The 15629-nt window shown below is 34.4% G+C and overlaps 1 protein-coding gene across 1 annotated transcript in view; it reads left to right on the top strand.

The window, feature by feature from the left end:
• Positions 1-15629, top strand: part of nrm (neuromusculin) — a 541650-nt gene that overhangs the window by 480009 nt on the left and 46012 nt on the right. Inside the window, exons 12-15 of the mRNA XM_083111557.1 lie at positions 572-898; positions 5019-5285; positions 8642-8992; positions 12029-12289. Of these exons, the coding sequence (XP_082967683.1) occupies positions 572-898; positions 5019-5285; positions 8642-8992; positions 12029-12289 (1206 nt within the window). The remainder of the gene's footprint in view (positions 1-571; positions 899-5018; positions 5286-8641; positions 8993-12028; positions 12290-15629) is intronic.

The raw sequence follows: 15629 nt of genomic DNA, 5'->3' as shown, positions 1-15629 counted from the left end.
TTAGTTTTCTTTTATACATGTAAAAAAATGTATTTCATATATGAAAGAAATATATACTTACGTTTTCTTATGTGAAAAATATAATAGAACAGGCTTTTTATTTACTACAGTGTAAGGTTTAACCCTAGGCTGCTCTAACACTTGTGTTGTATAATGACCCAAGCTGTCATTTCAAAATGCATATACATTGTTCCTTTTGAAAATATGATTATTATTTGCAGTGACGGTTGGGGGGAGGGGGCAAAGACAGTTTACTTTCCCTTGGTAGATAAGGTTTAGCATAGCTGAGAGGGAAAAAATGGAAGGAAATAGAAGGGCAACTGGCCCCCATATCGCCACCACTGATTATTTGAAGTGCTTGGGACTTGGTGTATTTATTTTCACTTCATTTACGTATGCATGACGGTTATAGTTTACATAGATTCTATCAATATATCTATCTATTCACTGTAAACTGACATTTGACTAGTGTCACAGCCACCATAATAGCTGCCTCGTTTTCTTTTACCACAGTAACAAGTTTCAAGATGTTTTATCTTGCAATAATTTATATACTTATTTTCCGTTTCAGACAAACCTCAGGTAAAAATCATTATGGATCCTCCATCGCCAGTTAATGAAGTCGATCTACAGAATGTCACTTTAACATGTGACGTGGTTTCGGGAAACCCTGATCTTCTGCTGGTAGTACGGTGGTACCTTGATGACAACCTCCTGAAAGAACTACCAGACTGCAATGTCAGCAGCGTCGGGACAGATGCTCTATTTTGCGACATTGACCCCAGTAAACTAATGTTACAGGATGTAACTAGAAGTTTTCATGGAAATTATTCATGTGAGGGCCAGAACGAAGCTGGTTGGGGATCCAGATCAGAGAACGAAGAACTCATTATCTACTGTAAGTATGGTCCCCTTTGTAGTTTACCACTTACATTTTAAATAAAGGATATGGATTTTTCTGAATTCAGGATTTTTCAAATAAATAAAAAGTATGAGGCAAATCTGAAATTGTAATTGGACTGAAGCCAGAATACAAGAAACTTTCTTAGGTTTGACTCCAAGGTAAAAGACAAATTACCATTGCTTAGATACCCAGGTCTAGACTTTTCTTAAACAGCAGAGGGACCTTTATATTGTTATCAAGGACGTATTTAGGAGGGGTCCAGAACACACCTCCCCTGTAAGACTTAACAAGCACAGCATTAAATAATTAAAATACAATTGCGTAGCATTTGTTGTATAACCAAGGGATATTTATTTCCACCAAGCTGACTGGAAGGCAAGGATTAGATTGGGTCCATGCGGCTTTGAATTGACAGTACCAAAGAAGATTTATGCACATTACTACTTATAATAATATGCATAACATATTAATCAGGAACCATGCTTTTTATTTTCTTGTAGTTTACGGTTTTTACAAGCATAAGAAAACAGTTTTTCGTTGTGACATTTCAGGAGAACACAGTCCAAACATCAGTCCATAGGAAAAAAAATAGCAGGGGAAAAATACATGCATGCCAATTCAGAACATTCTCGTATAACAATGGATAATATATTCTTATTTTTTTCCCTGAGAGCACAAAGACTATGTTCTAATAATAAGGATATAAAAAATGAAGAAGAAAGGCTTTTTAATATAGCAAAAGAAAATGGCTTTCACACTAACAGAATAAACCAAATAAAAAAAGCAAGTCACAAGAAAACTAAAGGAAAAGAGAAATACAGACAAAGATGAAAAATCTGTTGAAAATAAATTTGTGTGCATTCCATTCCACAAGGGATTTTCACATAAAATTGCAAAACTTTTTAGAAGATTTAATTTCAAAATTGTTTTTTTATATCACCAAGAAGTTTGGAATGTACATTTAATGAATTCAAAATGAGAAATTCTCTACCAGATGTGGAAAACACAGGAATATATAATATAAGTTGTTCATGTTCAAAGGATTATGTAGGACAAACAGCAAGGAAAATGGCAATAAGATGGCAGGAACACGATTTGGACATTATAAATAAATCTAAACCCAAGAACAGGTTTGTCAGCTCACATCATCGAAGAGAAGCATTTGATTGAAAAGAGAAGGGTTTTAAAGAGATTGACGGGAAACATAGAGTTGAATGTCTGGGAAGCTTCGTTCATTGCAGAAGAACACTGAAATAAATTAAATAATGAAAATGGCAACATAGATCCAGTATGGAGTTTTCTTTTTCACAAATGGAGTAAGCCACCATCTTTAAAATTTAATGTAACAGAAAACATCAAGAAACTTTGTGAAAACAATGATGACTTTGAATTACCTGATGATATTTGGGATTCATAATTTTAAATAAAAAATAATGTGATCAAAATTTTTTTTATCTGAAATAAAAATAAAAGAGATTGCTTCTTTTCACAGTTAGGGTATTTGAACACATCGTGCACGAGCAAATTTTTAATTATGTAAAATCGAAAAATATGTTAAACCCCTTCCAGTCCGGTTTTCGCCCACAACACAGCACCAGCACAGCGCTCATTAAAGTGGTGGATGATGTAAGGTCAGCAATGGATAAGAGATATCTGACAGTGTTGGTTCTCCTCGATTACAGCAAAGCCTTCCAAACCGTTGACCACGATATCCTGCTGGCAAAATTGTCATCTTATTTCAACTTCTCCCAACCCGCTGTTGACTGGACTCGATCATTCTTAGCAGCCAGACAGCAATGCACATTAGTTTCTGAAAATAAATCGTCATGGCTGCCGATAAATTGCGGTGTTCCCCAAGGAAGCGTTTTGTCTCCGCTACTGTTCTCCATGTACATAAATGACATATCGGAAACATTTCAATCAACGAATTACCATCTGTACGCTGATGACGTCCAATGTTACTTATCGTTCCCTAAAACAAACATCAATATGGCCGTCAAAGCCCTAAACGCTGATATTATGAACGTCTGCAAGTGGTCTCAGGCAAACGGTCTACGAGTAAATGCTGAGAAAACTAAATGTATTTTAATTGGCTCAAGGCACCTCATATCCACAACAGCGAAGTCCTCCATCCCGGACATTCTTGTAGACGGAAAACCCATATCACTATCACTTTCGGTCAAAGACCTGGGAATTGTTGTGGACGAAAACCTCACCTGGAGTGACCATGTGAAGGCCATATGCAAGAAATCTTACGCAGCATTACACTCACTGTACCGCCTAAAAAACATCTTACCACAAGAGGTAAAGAAAACACTTGTGGAATCGCTAGTTTTGTCGCAAATAGACTACTGCGACTTGACGTATGTTGACCTCAACGGTGAACTAGCAAGACGTCTACAGCGAATACAAAATGCATGTGTACGTTTCATTTATAACATCAAACATTTTGACCACCTTACCCCGGCTTTCAAAGACCTATGCTGGTTCGACCTTTCAACATGCCGTCGCTTCCACGCTCTTACAGCGCTCTACAAAATAGTGCATTCAAGAGAACCCCCTTACCTATTTTCACGATTTCAACCCCTAAGCGCAGCACACACCTTTGCTACCCGTTCACGAAACAACTCCCTGCTCACCATCCCCTCCCACAAGACAGCATTTTACGGAAATTCCTTCACTGTCACTGCCACCAGAACGTGGAACGACCTCCCCAATGACATAAGAAACTCTTCTTCTCTCGGCAATTTCAAATCAAAATTAAGAAAGCATCTTCTGGAGGCAACTTACCAGTACTGAAAACAAGGAAAGAAAATAGAATGAAACCATCTTTATCTAAATTTGCAGGACAAACACCGACCGACTTTTCTGTATTTTAAGTATTTTTGTTATGTGTGTGTTCATGCTGTATGTGCATTTTTTACGTTTCTTACAGCATATATCTGTATTTTTGTGTTTTTTTCTTTTTTGTGTTTTTTCTTCTTTCTTTTTTGTTTTTTCTCTTTTTGTGTTTTTTATTTTTTTCTTTGGTATTTTGATCTTTTATATTTCGCAAACTTTTATAGATATTTCAACTAAATTTGTAAAATGTGAAGTAGATGGTTAAGTGTAAGAAAAGGCTTGTGCCTTAACTTCGCCATCCAAAAGAAGAAGTAAATAAATAAATAAATAAATAAATAAATATATTACAACAATGTAACATTGACAACATCCATTATATAAGGGATTCTTTTTGTTTAAAAAAATTGCTAACCAATGTTATAACTGTATCTTTAGTCAAAATAAAAATAAATTTCTGATGAAGGGAGTGTGTGTTCTCCTGAAACGTCACAACGAAAAACTGTTTTCTTATGCTTGTAATAACCGTAAACTACAAGAAAATAATTCTACAATGCAAGCAATGTGTACATACAACAAAAACTACTATGCTTTTTGTGAACTGGATCTAACATCCTATTTTGTTATTCAATAAATATTCAGTTCTTTATATTTTTGGCATTAATTTGCTTGCCAGTTGATTTTATACAAATTTTGGTGATTTATCTACACGTAAGATAGATATTGAATATGTGTTGTTATATCTCTATTATTATACCATCTTTTTACATATTCTTGTAATAATAACAATGCATGATTAAGTAATTTATATGTTATAAATTAACCTATATCTTAATGTGTTCATTTAATCATTTATATTATTATTTCGGAGACACTTGGTTCAGACATATCCCCCCAAAAACTGACACAAAATATATTTCTAGATACATGCCTGATTGTTATATCATTATGATGATTGCTTGGTTAATCAAAAAGAAAAGAGAATGGGGCAATAGTTACTTTGAACTTCGACATAATTCCCTATTGAAAAATTATAATACTGAGATTAGAGAACTCCTAATTAATAAATATCTATGGATTGTACTATACATAAAAATATAAAGATTTATTTTTCAAAATTGCAACATTAATATACATATACTTCTTTTTCAATTCAGCCAAATTCACACGTTTCGCATTATTTGTGTGTTGGTTATTTGCTTTTTAAAGACTATTATACTGCCATATTATTGTATTATTATTTAAATTATTTTCAAGTTATATTTTAACATTACAGATCCTCCTGGTCCTGCCACTCTAGTGTATGAACCCTCAAAAGTTATTAAGAAGAATCCTTTGACATTGACATGCAGTGTTGAAGATCCAGGAAGGCCTGAAACATCAACGTTTAAGTGGATTCGAGGAACACATGTCGTTCACGACATTACGTCAGCAAACTGGACAATAGACTCAGTAACTTTAGAGACACAGTCGAATTTTACATGTCTTGCTTACAATGATGGTGGTGAAGGTGAACCTGCAACTGTAAATATTGAAGTATTCGGTAAGATATTCTGTGGTATTTTCCATTATTACTTTTATTTGTGTAATATTTAATTTGAGAATAAAGATGTATATATTAGAAAAGTCTACCAATAGCAATTATATATCTCAGGCTTTTTAATAGTTCATGACGATGAATAAAACACTTTTATTATAATTAGTAATCTCAACTATTGTAATGTTTTCACTCACTCCAGTCCTTATTTTAAAGGGTTTGTCTTCTTAATTTTAGATTTACTTTGATGTGTGTCTGAAAATTCCTTGTTTGTGTTCCTATTTATGAAAAAAAAAGTTTGAAACAGAGAGAGAAACCATTGTTCATAAACCTGAAATTTATTATTCTATTCCTTTCAAATTTTTGCATTTAATAAACCCTCAAATACCATAACAGTAAATACTTTTATTTTTAAATTGTGACTGTAACGTGTAACTTAAAATTATTATGGAATGTTTCCAGTCGCTGGGTATCTGTATGAAGGCAAGAACAAAGTAAAAAAATATATCTATATTGTAAGTTTTTCCACATTATACAGTAAACCTTCATGATCTCAATAAAGGGTCATTCCACATCAGATCGACCAGGGTGAAATTTGGCATGAAGGTTCAGTCATGTGTGGAAGGCTTGTATTCTAAATATTAGGTTCCTCTGAGGAATAGTTCTGGAGTTACAGTCTGTGGAAGAAGGTGGTGTGCAACAGAAAAGTGATCCAAATATGAGAAATGAGGCTCAGGGCTAACTTCAGGACTCAATAACCTTGGAACTATTAATCACAGCGTAGTGATATTTACACACCAAACAAACCTCTCACCACTGAACACGCGTATTGAATCAGAATACACTCAGCTTGTTTACGTTAGCAAATAAAATACCCTGAAATATGCCTTAAAAAACCTTACGTGTCAAAAAATGCATATTTTGGGTGCCTGCTGTTAAAACTGTAATCCAACCAGGAAGGTGGCATTAAAATTTTCTAGTAACCCTGATGTGAGCTCAGTATGTACACATTATGTCCGTCTCTATATATATCACCCAATCCATATTATATGTGGTTGAATATGCAAGAAATGAAAAAATCACCGGAAAATGGTGGATTTTTTAAATGGTGTAGCACAAAACGGACAAGAGATATCCAAGCCAAGTTGCATACACTACATAATGTGTGTCAAAATTTCAACTTGTTATTGCAATGCCCTAGTGCACAGTAAAGGTAGACCCTTAAACGCCCAGTGCATTTTCAGTGGGAAGTTTAAAATTGCGCAAGGTTTTAAATGAAGATTTATATCTTCGTAACTATGAATGCTATAGTTACAAATTATAGCTTGTTTCTTTCAGTACAGTCTCAGCTACACGCCTATTGTTGAAAAGATCCAATTTGCACTAACCAAATAGAAGAAGAAGATGACGAAAGTTAATAATCTTATTTTTTCCTTTAATTTCTATTTCGTTGGGCCGCCACGTAGGCAATGCCAGGTCGTGAGGGTTCAAAACAGTTCTTGTGTATTGCCTAATATGTATTTCATTCTCGTAACAAGAATTGTGCACTTACTGATGACACTTTCGTAGAAAAATATTTTATAATATATAAACCATCCTTTTTAATGAGAAATTCAAAACTCCAATAATTGTTATCTCGGAAACTATGAATCCTAGAGTAAAAACTTATATCTCGCTTTCTTTTGTACATACTAGACAATATGCTCATGGTCGAATAAACTTAATTTTCATTTATCAAGTAAAAAGAAGAAGATGAAAGTTAAATAAAACTATATACTTTTACTTGAATTTAAATTTCATCAGGCCCCCACGTAGGCAACACCGGAACGTGATGGTTGAAAATTTAACCTGCATATTGCCAGATATGTGTTTCATTCTTGTGGCAAGAATTGCGGACTTGCTTCTGATACTTTTGGAGAAAAAATATAATTTCTAATGTAAAAGCAGTAATTTTTTCTTGGGGCAAATTGTACCCACTGCCCCCCCCCCCCTCCCAAATTGAATCAAATTGAACTTTACTAAATACTAATAGGATGCTTAAGGTTCTTTGTGTAGCACTGAAGACATGTATCACTTAACATTGCTTGAATCGCAGTAAGCTCCAAAAGTCGAAGAAACCAAATGTGATGTATTTCACGTCTCAGTGTTTATTGTTTGATAACATGTATTGGAACGGATGACCAATTTTCTGTAACAACCACAAAATTGGGCTTTAACCTCGCAAAAATCACTATAAAGGAAGTAGACGATTATTTACAGTTCTTTAGACATACATGAACAGAGTGAATTAAAAATCATAGGACACCCTTTCATTTCAAAAAAGGAATGGATAATTAAATATCCGAGTACCACAGATAAAAAGGGGTGACGGGACCTACTTTCCAAGACAGAACTACAACATAGCCGCCATATTTTAATTTGCTATCTTATGTATCTTGGATTTAATTTTTTTTTCAATTGGAAAGGGCTACATATTATATGTGACTCACATATGATATATCAAATCGGGCCATTTTTTTCACCACAGAATTTCATTTCTGCAATTAGATATGTTTTGCCATATGTGGTGTGGTACGAAAGTTATTAGCTCAAAAAATTTGAAGCTACTACATCCAAGTGCCGGACCCTGTGGCAGAGTGGTTAGCACATTGCACTGCGATGCCAGGGGTCCCGGGTTCAAATCTCGCTTGGGCATGGTTGTTTGTAAATGTCCATTCATCAGAACTATTCCTCGGAGGAACCTAATATTTGGAATACAAGCCTTCCACACATGATTGAACCTTCATGCCAAATTTAATCCAAATCAAAAAACCATGACCTGGAAACTTTTCTGAAATTGGTTGATTTGACTTGAAATGACCCTAAAGCAACATGATATAATGTTTCCCAGAGTTTTACATTTGAATTTTTTTGAACTTGGTCCTCTGAAAAATTCAATCACTGTAATTATCACTAATAAGCATATGACCCAGATATTTACTATTGTCTTCACAGAATGTCAATTTTCATATGCATCATCCATTGTGCCTGATTCTCCTGTATATACATCTAAAATCATCTTACCTTATGATTTGGTACATACAGGAGATGTACTATGTAGAAATTTCAGCAAAGGAATTAAATGAGTGGCAGCAAATAAAATAAACAACACCATGACTAGTTCAGACTATATGTCAGAGACGTAGATTTGAGTGCTGGTAGATTTTTCCTTTTTCTCTGAAATTTCTACATAGCTAAAATCATGTATATAAAGGTTTGTATCACTATACTTTATGTACCTTATTGCACAGAAATGACCACAGAGAGATTATATTAAATATAGTTTAATTAGAGACTAACTTTAATGTTTTCTTTTATTTCAGCTCCTCCTTTGTTCATTGAAAGACTCCCTCCATATCATGGGGCACTCATGAATGCAGAACATATCAGTGTTTCATGTAGAGTTGAATGTTCCCCATTGTGTGATGTTCATTGGTTGAAGAATGGGCAGCCATTGCAGAATTCTTCTCATTACACAATTAAAACCACAAAAATACCACCAGACCTGACGAAAAGTGACTTTGAATCAGTATTGTCAACGTTATTTTGGAATATGTCAGCGTGGCCAAAGGGAAAACTTGACAGAATAGCTGATCATGCAGAGTATACCTGTGAGAGTACACCAAATGAAGTTGGACCAGGTGTAACAAGTACAACAATTTTTCACGTAGAATGTAAGTACATGAAAAATATTAGTTCAACAACAAAATTCAGTAAGTGAGATTAAATCCCAAGTAACCACAACCGTTGGGCCAACATCAGTTTTTATGTGGGAAAGGTTAGCTTTACATTGGTTGGCAAATTGACGTTGTTCTTACGTTAGGCCAACGGTGGTTGCCAATGTTTGCCCAACCATGGAAAAATGAGTCAAAATCAATTTTAAGAACAACTTTCTCATGCTAAGACAACTTTCAAGAGTATGCTGTAAATTCTAGAGTGTAAAATAAATGACATATAACAGTGTTTCTTTTCGAATATTTCAGTCACAACACATACTGGAAATATAATATTTTTTAAATGAAAGTAGAAGCTATATTTAACTTGCAGTTACTCACCAGTCCTTTGTCAGCCACGAAGATGAAAGATGTGTTATAATAATAATAATAATAATATATCTTTATTGAGCGGGCGAGGTTCAGCGTACGCTGTTCTCCCACCTAACCCTTGTCAGAATACAGTCTACAGTTACAAACGGTATATATATCCAATAAGAAAAAAAGAAAACAAACAAAATAATAATAATAATAATAATAATAGTAAATAAGTAAGAAAGATGAGAAAAAAAATGCATGGACAATTTGAAATCAAATAAGAACTGTAAAGATACAATTAATTGTTTGTCTCTTTAGCTGTAGTAAAACAAGAACATTCTTACAGGTATTATTGTGAAGGTAGTTAAACAATTATATGTGCAGACTAAATTCCATGAAAGATGGAAAACTAAGTAAACTCTAGAAAGTTCTTGTGCTACCACTTGAAGGTACAGTGCCTTGAAAACAATGATGCCATGTGACTGAGAAAGTGCTGTGTATTTTTTTTTCATAAATAATTTGTACTATTGTTTACATTTGGCCTCAGAATAAATTATGTATATATCAGAGCACAAACCTATAGATTCTTTAGTTTTCAGTACATTGGTCCAACGTAAAACCATACGTTGGGCCAACGTTGGAACTAAGACCAAAATGACCGTTAATGGCATGTTCTTGCATTTCGCCGACCATTTTCGGTATGGTTGGCCAGCATTAGGCCAACCACTTTTGATTACTTGGGAATGTAGTCTTTGAAGGTATTGAATATGATGTAATGAAAAATTAGATGTAAATTCTTTATTTCAATTGGCCCATATAATTTAATACCTCTTAATTTATTATAAGGATCATTCATATAAGAACAAGAATTTAGTTTCCAAGATTGCTGGAAACAGTAGATGGAAAGGTGGCAAAGGCTGTGTCATTTATTTATTTATTTCAAACATAAAGGCAAATACCTAATTACAGTGTCCTAAGTTTTCTGCTTTGAATTTTTGATTCACATGATTTTATGATAAGAAATATTCTTCAAATTACAGAAATATAAGTAGACATGTAACTAAGTGTAAAGTAAAACAATAGTATGGGAAAGTGAGAATAATTAAAAATGGGGGGGAAATTTTCGTGAAATAGTTTCTAATTACAGTTTAATTTAATATAATGCATATTATGTAATAATAAGAACCTCTCTTTAAAATTTAAATTAAAGTTTTATTCTAAACACGTCAAGGCTAAAGTAAATGTAGATACTTGAAACGATACATTATAACAAGATATACCAGTTAAATTCAATTGAAGAGATGGATATGAAATTTCAGGCTACCATACATAAAAATAGCCTATATACATACACCCAATATTTCAGATCTGAACCACCATGTACAAAACAGAAAATATTGATATAATGGATAATAAATTACATAAAATAGGTAAATAATACATGCACAGTAAAATTCTTGTGTTGCACAGTGAATCATTAAAACTTTTGGTGAAGGAAAATATTCAATCTCAATTTTTTACCAGGTGTAAAGTACAGTTTGTGGATCAATGTTCATCCCAGGTAAGAGTGTGTCTTTCTTTGTATCCATTTAGGTTGTTTTATGTCACTTTTGTAACTCTTGGATTAATCACAATCTGAGGATGAATGGGACAAACACAATGCCTTGACCAGGGTTCAAACCCCGAACCTCTGGCTTTGTAGCATATTATACTGACCATTCAACCATGGAGGACTGCAATAAGGGTGTTTATGTGTACAGAATAGTTTGAGAAGGAAGATACCATGTGCAAATTGAACCTTGTTCTCCCTGGCCAAGTCTTATGATTGGTTGGATATGTGGACAACCAAACACCATCTTTAAAAAAATTATATTCACAAAATTGTGGAATGTCTACAGAAGAAAATTGCAGTTGAGTGGGACTACATTCAAAACACTATATGTTGCATATTTTCCTGTCAATGGCAATATAGTTGTTGTAGACAAATATTCATTCATATTTGAATGCCCCTCATAATGTTGCAGAGTTAACAAGTAATGAAAGTTCATTATTGTTTTTGCTTTAGATGCAAAAATAATATTGCTGGCCTTCATGGTGGAGTAGTTAGCACAGTGTGCTACAATGCCAGGGGTCCCGGGTTCGAATCTCAGTCTGGGTGTTATTTGTGAGTGTCCCTTCATCTTATCATCATCCTCATCTTTGCAATTAGCCAAAAGTGGCAGAAATGCAAAGTAAAATAACCAAATCAATCAACCAATGAAAATAATAATATAAACATAAGGTGTACCTTCAGTCAAGTAAGAGCTTAAGGGTCTCGACAAATACTTGAAAGACATTTGTAGCAATATATCACCTTATTTAATCTCTTAATCTATTTTTTTACATTGAGAACTGGTAGTTAGTAATATAGTCAATATGTTCATCAATATTACATTGGAAAAGTTATGTTTCTCAAAATGTTAAGTCAAATAAACCTTTTGTAACAGCAGTGCATCATCAATTGGTAACTTGTGAGAATATCAGTAATAGTTATTTTTTCAAAAACTTGCACCAGGACTCAAGGAAATATTCTGCATCGATTATCAATTTTAAGGATTTCTGTCAATATTATGGATGACGGCATATAAAATAAGATTATATTGTCTACTGTTTACTCATATTAACCTAATATTTTTACAGATCCTCCAGAAAACATTACAGTTACCCCAAGCGTAGTAAATGTGACTGAAGGGAATATTCCTGAGAAGGTAACTTGTAGTGCCAAAGCTTATCCCGAAGCACAATACCATTGGATACGGGAGAAAGACGACTCAACCATAATAAATGAAGGAACACTTACATTAAGTGGAAAAGTTGGACGTGATGATAAAGGTTATTACAAATGTGAAGCTTACAATCGCCATGGGAATATTACTGAAAGAGCACGCCTGAATGTATGGTGTAAGTATCTTTTGATCTTTTGTAGTTGTGTGTGTGTATATATGGAATATTGTGTTCAATTCTTTTATATATATATATGTATACATTTGAACACAGTATAGAAAATACTTGATATTTATTTAGGCTAATTACAAATAAAAGTAATTTCAGTTAAAATATTAACTTTTTCATTAAAATTTTACCTACTTATTTTTCCCATGTGTATAAATTTGTATTGAAGATAAATTACTACACAACTTTCAGTTTTTATTATTCAAAACAGTATATCTTCCAGGAATTTTATAAAATGTTTTGTGCACAAATAATTTAAAACTTTAATTAATTAATCAATCTTAGCAGATACACTTAATTATGGGCTTTTAAAACATTCACAACATGTTGTAATATAAATTAAGCAAAGAGAAGTTTTGTTGGTAATTATGATAAAAAGTGTCGAAATGTCTGTGACTAAAAAGTTTGGTGAATGGTCCAATATAACAACGGCCAGGTGTGCACACGGCTATCCAGTGACATGCTGAGAAGCAGCACCTAGCCTGGAGAACATGTGGAACGACCAGGTGTGCACACATGGACATGGCTATCCAGTGAAATGCTGAGAAGCAGCACCTGACCTGGAGAACACCTGGCCATCAGGGTAAACTGCTGTGGGCAGTCGAACGTAGTCTGTGTGAGAGGAGGTGTCACAGTGCAATGGAACAGCGAGTGAACATGATGTTCTACTACAAATTGGGGAAGACTGAGACACGTGATATGATGGTGCAAGTGTACGAGACTGAAGCCATGAGCAGAAAATATGTTTATGGCTGATTCAAATGCTTTCATGACAGGAAGGAAATGACTGAGGATGAGCCACGTTCGGGTTGGCCATCGACAAGCAGAACCCCATAATTGATGAAGCGAGTGGGACACATGCTGGCACAAGATCGGCGACTGACTCTACAATTGATGGTGGAGGAATTGGGCATTCCCAAGGACACAGAGCACACCGTCGTCCACGAAGATTTGGATAAGCTTAAGATCTGTTCTCAGTTTACACTGCACAAGCTGACAGATGACCAGCAAGCAAAACGGATGGAAACCTCTGGAGATATCATTACCATGTGTGACCAGAATCCATCCTTTTGTACCATTCATAGAACGTTTTAGACACAGAGTGTAATAGACATCAAAAATTAAAAACAATCAATACTTGATATGGCCCATAAATAACTACAAAATGCTATAATTATTCTTATCTTGAAAATATTTGTAATTCCATTGTGACATTTTGCTCCACTGTTCCATAACTGGCTATAAACATTGCCAAGATTCATATTTGCACGTGCTCGCACACACACACACACACACACACACTCACTCTCACTCTCTCTCTCTCTCTCTCTCTCTCTCTCTCTCTCTCTCTCTCTCTCTCATTTGTACTTCATTCTTAGTAGAGAATATAACTATAATAGGCAAAGAAAACAAACTTCTCATATATGTTGCTTCTTTCCAATGTCGCTGTTCAGCCCATGTACCCTTACACATTCACATATCAGTAGTGTGTTAGCTTGGGAAAGACAGAGAAAATAGAATAAACAATGCTTTCAAATTAAGACCGATTGTATTCTGTTTGCAGCAGTTATGTAACCTTTGGAAGAATTATGGTTAATTGAATTACATTCTATTTGCATCCATAGATTAATTATAATAATAACCCTTGGCTTCGACAGCCCTTGAAGGGCATAGGCTGATCTCCCGACTGCCAGTATCGCTCTCACAATCCTACCTAGAGGTGTGGAACTCTTCAACCGGTAATGGGGTGATGTGGGGTCAGCACGTCGAACCCCTAGCCGTTATAGGAGATTTCCAAGATCGGGTTAAGCTACTTGCTCGTAGCTCTCCAATTTCCTTACGATGGTGGGTTGCCACTGGTCCTATACACAGGCCGAAAATCCAGAGACTGAACCCAGGCAGACACGAACCTATGCCATCCCACACTCAGAGTCCAAAGCACAGCACCTTAGACTGCAAGGCCACGGAGGAGGACATCCATAGATTAATATCTTGCTTTAATTTTTGCAGCACTGGGAATTAGTATAGAATTGAAATTGTGTAGTAATTCCTTCAATCATTCGGTGTGATCATAAAAGTTATCGGCAGACATTGTCATTGTTTTACTTATAAAAGCATTATTATTATTATTATTATTATAAGAACTTTTTATTATCTAAACTTCTGCAATTTGCTGAACGTTTCAATGCATTGAATTTTGTTCAGTATTTTATGTACTATATCAGGTTGAATGAACACTTGGCTGGTAAAGAAACAATAAGTTCTTATTCAGTGCCTGAAGTGAAAATTCCTAGAGTCGTTTTCACGTTCAGAAGACACAATGGCCTCTTATGGACAATGCTTTTCTTATGGGAAATACGAGCGCGCTGTTGTGAAATTTCTCAATTTACAAATTTAGCTTACGTAAAATCGATACCTGCAGTTTTGCAGGAAATTTTGTAGAGAATACCATGGTGAGCACAAAAAAGTGGTAACTTGTTTACATATTTTTAGATAAATTAAAAACGCAAATTTTCTGTGAAAACAAAATTTTTACATTGTTTTCATTCCTAACGTTGAAACATGCCGTAAAATTGAAGCATTCATTATGAAAAAAATTGACACGGTTTTCTAATTGTCATAGGTGATGGTGGTGCTCAGAATTTACCAATACTTTAAAGCATATTCGCATTAAAAAATATTCAAATAAAGTATGTGGAGATTTTTTATATTCGTGCAGTAGAAAATGTCATCGCTGGCAATTTTTTGTTCTGTAATTCCAAGTAAAAACTTCCAGCGACAAAGTTGTGAAGAAAATAATGAAATTATTTTTTATAACCACTCAAAGGTTCCCAGAAATATTACTTCCATGCATTTGGAGTTTCTTTTTAACCCGAACCGCGTGCGAAGTAAGGGGACGTTGTCTGGCCATCTTGAGCCGACTCATCGCAGCATTCCGGCTAATCACCACCAAGTTTTCGAGTTGTTATTTTATTTCCATTCAGTAAAAATATTAACTTCATTCAGGTTGTTATAATAGAATTGCAATTACATTAATTTAATAATTGACAATTATTTCCAATGCTGCTGTTGTGAGCAACATTAGTGCTGTCGCAAATACACGTTGTTTTTGTTTACATTACTGTCGACATTAATACTGAAATGAAGATCACCTTTCAGTTTCCAACGTACACATAAATTCATAGACAATAATGAATTTATATATATATATATATATATATATGTGTGTGTGTGTGTGTGTGTAACACATTACCATATCTCAATGTTATTCTATGAAAAAATTACAGAG

The sequence above is a fragment of the Lepisma saccharinum genome, chromosome 25 (assembly GCF_977018435.1).
Source record: "Lepisma saccharinum chromosome 25, izLepSacc3.1, whole genome shotgun sequence".
Classification (NCBI taxonomy): domain Eukaryota; kingdom Metazoa; phylum Arthropoda; class Insecta; order Zygentoma; family Lepismatidae; genus Lepisma; species Lepisma saccharinum.
The sequence above is the reverse complement of the archived record's forward strand: the minus strand, read 5'-3'. Positions and strand labels throughout refer to the sequence as shown.